At 38.8% G+C, this 12240-nt stretch overlaps 1 protein-coding gene across 2 annotated transcripts in view; it reads right to left on the bottom strand.

Annotated features, from left to right (window-relative positions):
- Positions 1-311: 311 nt before the first annotated feature.
- The window catches only part of LOC121372275 (methyltransferase-like protein 24), a 28412-nt gene continuing 16483 nt past the window's right edge, over positions 312-12240 (bottom strand). For both annotated transcript variants that reach the window (XM_041498565.1, XM_041498566.1), the window contains 2 exons: positions 4697-4847; positions 312-1191 (listed from right to left, as the gene is read on the bottom strand). In XM_041498565.1, coding sequence (XP_041354499.1) covers positions 871-1191; positions 4697-4847 — 472 coding nt within the window. In that variant the 3' untranslated portion in view covers positions 312-870. The remainder of the gene's footprint in view (positions 1192-4696; positions 4848-12240) is intronic.

Here is a 12240-nt window from a genome sequence, read left to right as displayed (position 1 = left end):
CTAAACTCGCCACAAGTTCTGTGATTGGTGATAAATGTGTGTGTGTGTTGGTTGTAAAAACCTCGTTTCATCTGAGTAATAAAATGATAGCACGTATATATGGGGTGCCTAAACTCGCCACAAGTTCTAGGATTTTATTTTTAATAGGGTAAGTGTAATGCGATTCAGTAAATGTTGATGAAGAAATCTCGCCCTCTTTATTGCTTTTAAACAAAACGTCAGCGCTCCATCATATATAACACGATTTATTTTGAGCCATATGGATAAAAAGTAGTATTTTATTTCAACTTTGATCACAGAAACCTCTTGAAAACTGAATTAATTTTTAATAGAATCAATTTTAAATTTCACCAAGCTATAATATTATGATCTGGCGCGAATTTTTAACCGGGTGGTGGTGAGGGTAACATCAGGATAATGCGCGAGTCTGTGCATGAGCGTACGAGAGGAGGGAAGTGTGAGCAAAACTTCGCATTCAGAGCAAAATGAGCCGGCTTGAAAATGTCTGACCGTGTATTTCCATCACTGTCATTCTACACACAATATCAGTGGTAATTCATGTACAAATTCACAGCTGGAACCCTATATAGCTGTTTGATTGTAATGCACATGTGAATAAACGTGGTTTTTCCAAATTGTGACATTTTCGTTTCATTCGGGGTAAAATGAGTCTCCCCTTCCCCCAACCCCCCAAAATAAAAGGTTCGGTGGCGTCAATAAATAAGACTCGTCACCTTTTCCAAATGTAAATTTATCAGTTGTCCAAAAATAGGGGGACATAACCACTTGGGCCCCAGCATAATTTTACAGCTGATGTTACACAGTAAGATTTATTTTAAGCCATATCAAGTTTAAAAAAAAGAGAAAGTATTATTGTTTAACTTTGACCATAGAAATCTCTTGACAACTGGTTCTTTCTATTCCCTCCTTTGATTTGAAGTAACAAGCCAAGTTCCTATGAGTCCAGAATATTCTAAAGCCAAGCTCTTGGAGGTCGAACAATGTCTTCAGCGCATGTAAATATGCATCTCGACCCAATTCATAGATCCACACTTTGGGTGATGGATTCGAGGTCATGTGCAGTTCAAGATCAAGTGTGGTAACATCATCCAAGAACTGACTTTTAATTAATTCTGGCAGAACTTTCCATTCCCAGGTCTCAATGTCCAGTTTTAGTACATCAATGTGACGCTACAAAGAAACATATCAATACAACATAATGTACTATACACTGTGTAACACACATACAAACACACACGCACGCACGCACATATTCACACACTACATCACACACGCTCGCACGCATACACACAAAGAGACCAGCAGAGACCAGCAGAGAGAGAGAGAGAGAGAGAGAGAGAGAGAGAGAGAGAGAGAGAGAGAGAGAGAGATATATATATATATATATATATATATATGTATACAGCACACAGTGAAATAAGAATCGACGAAAGAAAGAACGCATTCGGCGTTTTAATACAGGACCACAAATAGCCAAACATGGCTCAAGAGCTGTCCATATAGGTGAAGATATAGGTGGACGTTAAACTAAGGTTTCGCATTCACATCTACTTCCAAAGACCTGATGCACGTCAGGTGTGGATTCAGTGAGGGAGGTGTGTGTGCTGCATGACCCCGTTTCCTATGGAATTTATACTAGTGTTTTGAGAGGGGAGAATCTTCATACATTTTATCTGGACCCCTGCAATTGTTTCTGCTACACAGCCCTGCTTACGTTCCTGTCGAACTCCATTGTGGAGTTTCTGTTTTCAGTAGATCGTAAATAATAGAGTCTAGTTCTTCTGAAAATATTGACTTGTTTGATTAATTTCTGTATACGCAAACTATATTGTTATAGTTAAATGGCAATTGCTTCAATAAAACATAATGGTATATAAGAAATATTCCGACCGGCGATCTAGTGTGCAGCAGGGCGCGCATTAAGTTAATACTTTTAAATTTTTGAAAGTTGTCGTTGGAAAATGTATTTCGTTAATAATGACACAAGTACTTCAATCGGGATTTAGTGAGTACGGTAGGTTATACCTTTTTGGTTTGTGTGTCCATTGTTGCACTATTTCGATTGAGAAACGGTTGAAACATGATTTTGAATATTAGCTATATATAGGGTAATGTAACTATTTTCGGACGTAGAAAGAACCGCTCTTTCTACGTCCGTTCGGACTAGCCGGCGATTGTGCAACATGTCTCGAGAGATTTGTTACGAGTCCTTTGTTGTCGACCTACCTCCACTCCTTGGAGAAGCTCTGAGGCATTCTGGGAGAACGATAAGCGATTATGTACAAAGTGTCTCATCATACACTTTACAACGCTGCTGTTAGTATCACTTTTGGTGATATTAAAAAGAAAAGACCACGAACTTGCGACCAGAGGCAGTGGCCCGGTCCCCCCTAAATTTTACGACAGTTATAATTTTATTATATATTAATTTTCATTTTTTTTTTACGATTCTCCCCTCCAAACCTCCCCCAAAGTTCCCTTGGTATTCCGCCTCATGTCAATGCCCGCCTCCGCCCCCCCCTCCCCCCTGGACTTTCTGGATCCACCAGTGGAAACCACCAGGGGCGGGCCAAGGGGGATCAAAACGAACGACTCATGTCCGAGAAGGTTCATTCTCGGCCGAAGAGATAATCTACTCAGGCTAAGCCAATAGCTACACAACCTGAGCTTTGTTGTACTCCCCAAGTACACGTTATTGAAGAGGACGCAGTCACTCTCTCTGTCGCAGGATCTAACCACCTCGATGGATCCATTGAACTGTTTAGGTTTTTTCTCGTTCCAACCAATGCACCACAACTGGCCAAAGGCTTTCCTGTCTGTGAGAAAGTGCATATAAAAGATCCCTTGCTACTAATGGAAAAATGTAGCGGGTTTTCTCTGATGACTACGAGTCGGAATTACCAAATGTTTGACATCCGATAGCCGATGATTAATTAATTAATGTGCTCTAGTGGTGTCGTTAAAGAAAACATATATATTTTTTTAAATTGGTTGCAACTCCGATGTGCGGCTTCCCCGCCAACGCAGTTCTATCCAGGACCGTGTTAAAGCGGAGGAAAACATCGTTATCTCCTTGGGTAGCCACATCCCAGATGAAGGTGGAAACGACCCCGCCTACATCTTCGTGGACCCTGATTTGCAAGAAGATACTTCAACACTACAGGAAGCATCTCCAGGTCAACGGCGAACCCCAGCGACCTGCTAATGGTACCAGGGTCCACAGACATACAGTACATGTTTGCAGACAGTCAAGGAACTTGGGGCTTAGTAAAAGCCAAGGTGAGCAAGAAGGATTCCACCTTGATAGGACTTTTATATCACCAGCTACGATGGTGGAATTTACAGACAGGTTCTCCGACTGAGCTCGATGGAACACCACGACGTTGACAAGATTCTACATCTCGTAGTTGGTGCTCACTACCAGGATGTCACCTTGGGACCCACAAGCAGCTATCTGACTGCGTCTCTGCCAAACTCCATCACCCCACAGCAGACCTACATGTAGATAGAAACCAGTACCCCCCTCCCCCGCCCATAAGCGTACGGGCCAGAGCGGCAGGTGGGATGGGCAACTCCCCCCCCCCCCCCCCCCCAGTGCTGGATCAAAACCTCAAATTCGCCTAAAAATTATACAGACATTTGGGCAAAATGTGCTAATCAGACCTTTTTACCATGTATTTAAATCATTCTACCCTCAAAATTAGTTGTAATCCATGTAAAAATGAGTAGTGATTCGTTTGCAACCATACATGCATAGCTGTTTGGTAGTAATGCTAATATGAATAAATGTTGTTATTCAGATTCGAGCATTTTCGTTTAAACGCATACTGTCACGGATTTAAGGACCTTATTTCTCTAACCATGGATAATAAATAGAAATTACATTAATTGTTGGAAACCAAATCTAGCTATCGCATCAATTTAACTGAACCATGATGGAATGAAATCCATGTCAACCCTCACAGCAATTTTAGTTTTTGAATTATGGACCATTGCCATAATTCAATTATTTATTACAAAATATAATTAATAAATGGAGTATGGTGGTTATGAAGATGGTTGAATAAAGTTACATTTAGGAACAAATCAAATAATTTTTGGTCAGGTAATACCTTGTTAGACCATTAAATAGGTCAGTGATATGTGACAATATGCCTTTAATTCGGGCAAAAACCAGCCTGCCCCCCCCCCCCCCCCCCCTCAACATAAAATTGAGAACCTGTATGCCTATGCCTCCACCAGCCCTTTTGAGAGCTCTTTCACCATTTATGAGTCTAACCTTTCAATCGGTCTTTTTTGTAAAAAGTCCGTTATTATTTTATTCAGTCATACTCATCTTCTAAATTTAAATTGCTTTAGAAACATTTTTTTGTTCGGCGAATTAATCTTTTATTTATAAATATTTTATCCAGACTCTACAAACTGTTAACTGTTTTTCAAAATTGTCCATACCTCGATTTTAACAGGCTTCTTTACAAGGCTTCTCGGTGGACACTACTCTGACTTTTAACTGTTAGAATCAGAATTTTATGTCAGAATTATATATATATATATTTCTCTTCTGACCTGGACGTAGTCACCAGAAAAGTCCGAGACTAAGTCCAGAGTAGATGCGCTTGAACATTCAGTGGATAGAAACACATAAATATATAATTTTAACTAACAAATAACCCACCTTTGTGTGTCCAAGTAAATTTTTTATCGTCCAGGCTGTTCGCATATTCCATTTATTCTTTAGTTCATTTTTTGGACCAGTGTTGAAGTTTGCCAGACCAATATTGTGGAAGAAAACAAGTTTGCTTCGCTGAAAATCCGGTTTATTCATACTGAAAATGTAAATAAAAATACTATAGCAAAACGGTATTTGTTGACTAATACTAATGATGCATTATTCAAATTGAACAATACATGTACATGTATATATTTAAAGTTCAAGTACACCGCAAGTAGACTCTTCCACAACACTACATCAGTAGGGGGAAAAACAATAAGTAAAAATCTGGCTACTGGCCGTATTCTCATTAATATGCACGATAACTCATTAATATGAAAACGTCTGCACGCGTTTTTTGTTTAACGACACCACTAGAACACATTGATTTATTAATCATCGGCTTTTGGATGTCAAACATTTGGTAATTTTGACAGTGATAGAGTAAACCCGCTACATTTTGTTTCATTAGTAGCAAGGGATCTTTTATATGCACCATCTAGAGCACATTGATTTATTAATCATCGGCTATTGGATGTCAAACATTTGGTCATTTTGACAGTCATAGAGAGTAAACCCGCTACATTTTGTTTCATTAGTAGCAAGGGATCTTTTATATGCACCATCCCACAGACAGGATAGTACATACCACGGCCTTTGATATACCAGTCGTGGTGCACTGGCTGGAACGAGAAATAACCTAATGGGTCCACCGACAGGGATCGATCCCAAACCGACTGCGCATCAAGCGATAGTTTTACCACTGGACTACGACGTCACTGGTCAGCTGCCATGAGGAAAGGTCGGCGGACTTTATGCACTAAAGTCAATGTTAATGAGTTCATTAATTAAGCTAGAACAATGGTAATCACTGCCTTATACGGAAAACGGCGCGAGTAACGTGACCGTTTTATGAATGGGACACGAGTGAGGGAAAAATCCTTTTGTCCGACTTTTCTCTAGGCGGTTGAGCTGCGAAGTCATGGATACATTTACATATTAATGAGTTATCGTCCATATTAACAAGAATCCGGCCAGTGCCCGGTTTTTACTTATTAATTTTACAATACGGGGAGCAATAACTGCCGTATATGGAAAACGGCGCGAGTCACGTGACCGTTTTATGAATGGGACACGAGTGAGGGAAATATCTATCCCTTTGTTCAATGTCACGCTGTGTACACGCTGAACAGTATTGACCCCCCCCCCCCCCCTTCTCGGATATGAGTATATTGAATGGCCATTTGTGTTGTTTTTTTCTGTTAAAAAAGGATTCGTGTTGTTTGTCTTGTCAGACGATTAACTTAAATTCAGTGATTTTAATACGACGGATTAGACTGATTAAATGCAACTTATTACAATGTTGTTCGTTAGAGCTGGCAAACCAGTGTATTGATAAACTCTTTTTAAAATGATGTTTGGGTTACATTTGTTATAATTGGAAAAAATATATATAGCATTTGGTTAAAATAACAATATTTTCTAGCGTTATGTTTTCTACACTGCTAACACGTTTCTTTTTAAAGAATTTACCTCGTCCTCAATGTTGCGAGCAAGAAATAAATGTTTTCTCAACTCATTAAAAATAGCAATCACTGCCTTATACGGAAAACGGCGCGAATCACGTGACAGTTTTATGAATGGAACACGATTGAAGGCAAAATATCTTTATTCGACGTCACGCTGTTGGCAAACCAGTGTTTTAAAATGATGTTAGGGTTACCACTGAAAACACTTAAAGGTAGGGTCAACTCAAAAGAGACCTTTATGTGTTGGAAAGATGCATACCCGGATCACCGACACATACTGACACTTTAGCAAATGAAAAACGCGTAATTTTAGAGTTAATAAAAAACCATGATTATTCCTGCTAACTGGGGGCAGCCATTTTGTTTCGTTTTTGTGACGTCCGGTGGGATAGCTTGGGTCGAAGTGACGTCAGCTCCTGACCATCTCCTGTATGTACAGTGTAAACAAAAGCAGTAATTTTCGATAAGGCGCTTCTCTTTGATCAACCTGACTTGTAAAACAGCATAAATGACCTAATAATATAATAAACTATTTAACTAAATATATTTCAAGTTGCATTAACGGAAAAAAATGGGGTTATAGTATTTTTCTCTGTTTAATAATCCAAAGGAAAAATGTACACTATTACGCCTATTGATATGCTACGTTGGAGCAAAAACAACAACCCACGATACCCAAGTGATAATTTTCTTTTCTTTGGGACTACGTAATTTGTCAGTTCTGTGGTTTTAGATGGAACAGTCTACTTAATCAATAGTTTTACAAAACTATTTACAGTAATAGTATTTACATTACAATTTTAGGGGTGACAGGTATTTTTGTGTCTAGACAGCGTCAATTAATTGGCTCATCTGGTTACCAATCAAAAACACACCTGCCAATCAGGAATCACAGGTAGAAGCAACTAACAGCATAGACCAATTAACTAAGAAAACACTCCGTGTATCATTTCAGTACGTAGGTTAATGCATGGGCAAAACATTGTTAATTGTTTCGACTTGTTGTGTAGCCACTTTGACAATGGTATTTTATTTTGTATTGAAAAACAATATATATAGTGCTGGATATACTTATTGCTGGCTTACTGGGATGTGTATTATTACAGAACATTGCAATGTATGACTATTTATCATCCCGCAAAAACCAGGTAGATTGTGTTTCTTTAGTTCTAAGGCTCATTCCTGACGTGACGAGTTAAGTATTACGTAACCACCAGCTCGCCAGAGGGCGTACTCACTGAGATGGTACAAAATGGCTGCGCCCGTTATATATAATAGCCGTCACATTTAACCGTTTTATTAATTAACTATACGATTATACGTGTTGATATTAAGCAATAATGTGCATTATATATCGTTGAATATGCATACCAGGCCAAATGCCTTAATTGTCCTCTCCTTTAAGGCCAAGGCCTGCATTTGTTCTAGCTGAAAAGAAAAGATTATGCATTATGTTTTGTACACCGCTAACACGGCTTTCTATAATTTACCTCGTTCGTTGAAGGGTATCAAGGGTGCACATGCCAGTTATCGTAAGCGACACCTCTTTGACCTATATTACGCTAAGTACGAACATTTCTCTCTCATTTCGGAATGAAGTCCCTAAGGTTGCACTATTGCTCTTTCGCTATGTTTTTGTGGACTTATTGGAAAACAAATGGATACAAAATAGTACGTGCCCGATGTGAGAAAATGGATACGTTTATTTTGAGAACAGACCTCGTACACATTTTCAAGACATGTCTAGACGGCAACGCGGGGGAACATACAAACTCCAGATCATATATTTAGATGGCATTTCCTTGGTTTCTCTTCAATTCAACCAATCGGATATCAGCATTTCGATCATCGTAATCGTGAAGTCACACAAAAAAAGCCGTCTTAATAATAAGTCACGTGATGAAAATTACTTCGACACAATTGGCCAGACATCATCGCCAAGAGCTGTACGAATTACGTCAAAACCACTGGCGCGAACACGCAATGACGCTTGCCCCGCCCATATCAAGTAATGAACCTTAAGTCTTCCATTTCTTTCCTTTTCCTTTTAATCCTTACTCCTTTTGCTTTCTTTCCTTCTATTCCTAATTTTCATGTTGAACTCGGAGCATTTAACTTCCCATATTATATTAGATATTCAACAATACTGTATTATGTTAATAATATATACCAAGATATTATTACTCTTTCCATATAATATATATGTGATGATATTTTGACATTGTAAGGTTATGATCCCAAGACACACCAACCTTGGCATGGCCATATTGCTCTGGGGACAATTGTTTTTTAAAAAAGAAAAAAAAAAAGAAAGAAAGAAAAAGTAATGCACCTTTGAAATGCCTTCTAACCTATATAAAGACAAACCCAATGCAGAACAGCAGCGTACTGAATCTTTAAAACGCAAGGCTGGAGATCAGTGTGTCTCCAGTTGAAAAATACAACGTGCACGTGGCGGTATGACGAGAAAGCGGCAATAAAAAAAGAATATATACTTGCATGAAAACTGTAATTCATCACGAAAAGGAAAAAGGACATTAAAAGATCATTCCTAGCGACACAGAGATCCCTTCAATCGGCATATACATCAAATGAGTGTATTTTAACAATGTATTGAAATTCGGTAAAATTTTATTTGAGACCAGTGAAATAAAAGGAATAAATATCCTATTTAAAAAAAAGATATTTGCCTTCCTTCTTTTTCTTTGTTTTTTCCTTTTTTTTTTTTTTTTTTTTTTTTAAATATTTCATGGTTATGTCTTTTATTGAAAAGTAACACTCATTATCGTTTATTTAAAAATAACTAAATACAAAGAAAAAAAAAAGGTTGCCACACACGTTGTAATCCGACATTCTGCCATTCTGTAGTCAGATCTTAAAACTACATTCCCTGGAATATTTTTATTACTTAAGCATATAGAACAGAAAATCAAATTACGTTTGGTGCATATATGACGCCGCACTCCGCATTGGTTTAAATACGCTGGCTTATCCAGGTCAAAAATAAAGCCATGATTTTGAAAGTGGAACACTTTTGACGGGCTCGTACCGATCTCGGTTTTCATTGGCTTATCACAAGTATAGAATTCCACAAGAAGATATCACGTGAGATTTCGCAATTTTTGAACAAATTTAACTGTCTTGATTGAGGGGTCGTCTCATATCTCCAAAATATATTTATATCCATAGAGGTATGGTACAACGCCTTTCCAGGGGTCGGTGAGTGGTATAATTGCCTTAAAATTTTGACAGTGGCCAGCTGTTGGCATACGCGTTACATGTAAGGGGGTGTTACTAATTACGTAACGCTGTAGGGGTAGAGGAAGAGGGTACTGTGTTCGATTTACGTAACATTTTTCAAGACTATATGCTATTTTTATTCATTACTTAGACCTAAAAAGGTGTTTTTTGGAAATTCGCGGTCAGTCTAGGATCGATCCGCATTGGCGGGTATACAAAAAGACCATGGTATATGATATCCTGTCTGTGGGATGGTATATATAAACAATCCCTTGCAAATTTTTTTTTAGCGGGTTTCCAAGGCACAGGCGACGAATCAAGCGTATACGTTTGACGATATCCGTTCATAGCGAACACACACAACGTTTTGAAAAGTGCATTTGAGCTTGTATTTCACATTTGTACATGATGTTATAATATGGTAACCAGAGAATGTAACTTTAATCTCTCTTGTCAAGTAATGCACGGGGTATTGCTCATGGTCGTCCATACCTTCGTCGTACATAGTGCGTTTTTAAATGGGACAAACTTGGTCATGGGACAACATGTTTTAATATGTTGCTGTAAGTAATTCATATTATTAATTAAAACACCACAATCAACACAAGCTGTAGCCATAACAAAGGGACCAGTTTCGTCACAGGATTCGAACACGTCCTCGTCAGTATATTGATCTTCTCCTATATTGCTATTGGTTGTAGAATATGAGTTTACCGTGTCCACGAGTCGATTATCTGACTATCGGATGGAGAGGGATAGTATTTTAAAGTTTTACTCTGAGAAAGAGTTTGATTGTCAGTGGTTAAGATGAACCGTTTCTGTTGAATCCGTGCTGACACATCTAATATATTTGGATGCAATCTAATCGTTCCACTTGCTGTAAATGGTCAAATTGCCGTATTGTCTTTGGATAGCAGTCTCATAAAGTGACACAAAGTGTTCAGTATTATTGGGGTAAATTCTTCTCGCAAACAACTTCACTTGATGTTTGTCAACGGGTGAATTAAATATAGTAACGTAATGAGAATTGACAGAAATGTCTCTTGTGGAAAAGGCTTTGCAACAGCTGAAAATTAATTACATTCTTATGATGTGAAGTACGAGTAAACAATTGCGATATACATTTGTCGTCCTTGGCCTCGGCCATGTGATCATCCAGAATTAAAACATTGTTGTTGCGAACATCGAAGAAATTGTCGTCTTGTAGGTTGTAGGGTACACCTTTCACAAATTGTATTTGGGGCATGGATTTATGGATATTTTCGTAAATTGGCTGCCATTCGGTGTAACACCATACGATACTATTAGGTTTTGGCTTAACGAATGCTGTCTTTGAGTATATGGTACATAAACATTTCTTCCCACAACCACTAGGACCGACGAAAACGGCATTAGACAGAATTCTAAACTGAAAGGGCTATTGATACTCTTCGACTGGTAATCTCAATGAAGTTAATTGTAGCGACGACAAGGCAGATGATTGAGGAGGAGAAGGAGGAATTGGAGGAAATCGTGGAGGAGAAGGAGGAGGAGGAGGAGGGAATTGGAGAGTGTAAGGCTTGTCTGTGTCTCTTCGTATTATATTGCCTGGTGAACAACTTCCCACAGTCAGGGTACGATGTTGACTCCATGACAAACACTTCAAATGACGTCTAAACAAATTAATTCAGTTAATTTAAGGTTTAAACTTTAACACCATTTCCAATAATAATAAAAATAATGCATTTCTCTGTACATGGATGAATCTATTATGTATCGAAATATAGGTTTGATGATGGATTAGTCTATTAAATCAATATATTTCTTCATGCGATTCTGCGCCAAATGAAAAATCAGCTTGAATTCCATTGTCCTTGACCGGCCTCGGTGGCGTCGTGGTTAGGCCATCGGTCAACAGGCTGGTAGGTACTGGGTTCGGACCCCGACTCCAAACCCTAAGTGAGTGCTCCGCAAGGCTCAATGGGTATGTGTAAACCACTTGCACCGACCAGTGATCCATAACTGGTTCAACAAAGGCCATGGTTTGTGCTATCCTTCCTGTGGGAAGCACAAATAAAAGATCCCTTGCTGCTAATCGGAAAGAGTAGCCCATGAAGTGGCGACAGCGGGTTTCCTCTCAAAATCTGTGTGATCCTTAACCATATGTCTGACGCCATATAACCGTAAATAAAATGTGTTGAGTGCGTCGTTAAATAAAAACATTTCTTTCTTTCCTTTGTCCTTACGGTGAGCACCTGTTACACAGCCAGGCAACTGAGTAAACAATATATAATCAATAATAAGTCTTTATTCGAAACACATATGGCTACGGCGCATTTAGAAGAAAGGAAATGTTTTATTTAACGACGCACTCAACACATTTTATTTACGGTTATATGGCGTCTGACATTGATATTGAGGGAAAAAACCCGCTGTTGCCACTTCACGGGCTACTCTTTTCGATTAGCAACAGGGGATCTTTTATATGCACCATCCCATAGACCGAATAGCACATACCACGGCCATTGGTGTACCAGTCGTGGTGCACAGGCCGGAGCGAGAAATAGTCCAATGGGCCCACTGACAGGGATCGATTCCATACCGACCGCGCATCAAGCGAACACTTTGCCACTGGGCTACGTCTCGTCCCACGATGCGTTTGGATGAGTCGAGAAAGTATTATTGGGGACGAGGTAAATTCTAAAAAGCCGTGTAATTCTCTATCATATTTTTTAAAGAAGTTTACCATTGATTGATGCA

Source organism: Gigantopelta aegis, chromosome 4 (genome assembly GCF_016097555.1).
Source record: "Gigantopelta aegis isolate Gae_Host chromosome 4, Gae_host_genome, whole genome shotgun sequence".
NCBI lineage: Eukaryota > Metazoa > Mollusca > Gastropoda > Neomphalida > Peltospiridae > Gigantopelta > Gigantopelta aegis.
This window is presented reverse-complemented; position numbering and strand designations above follow the sequence as displayed.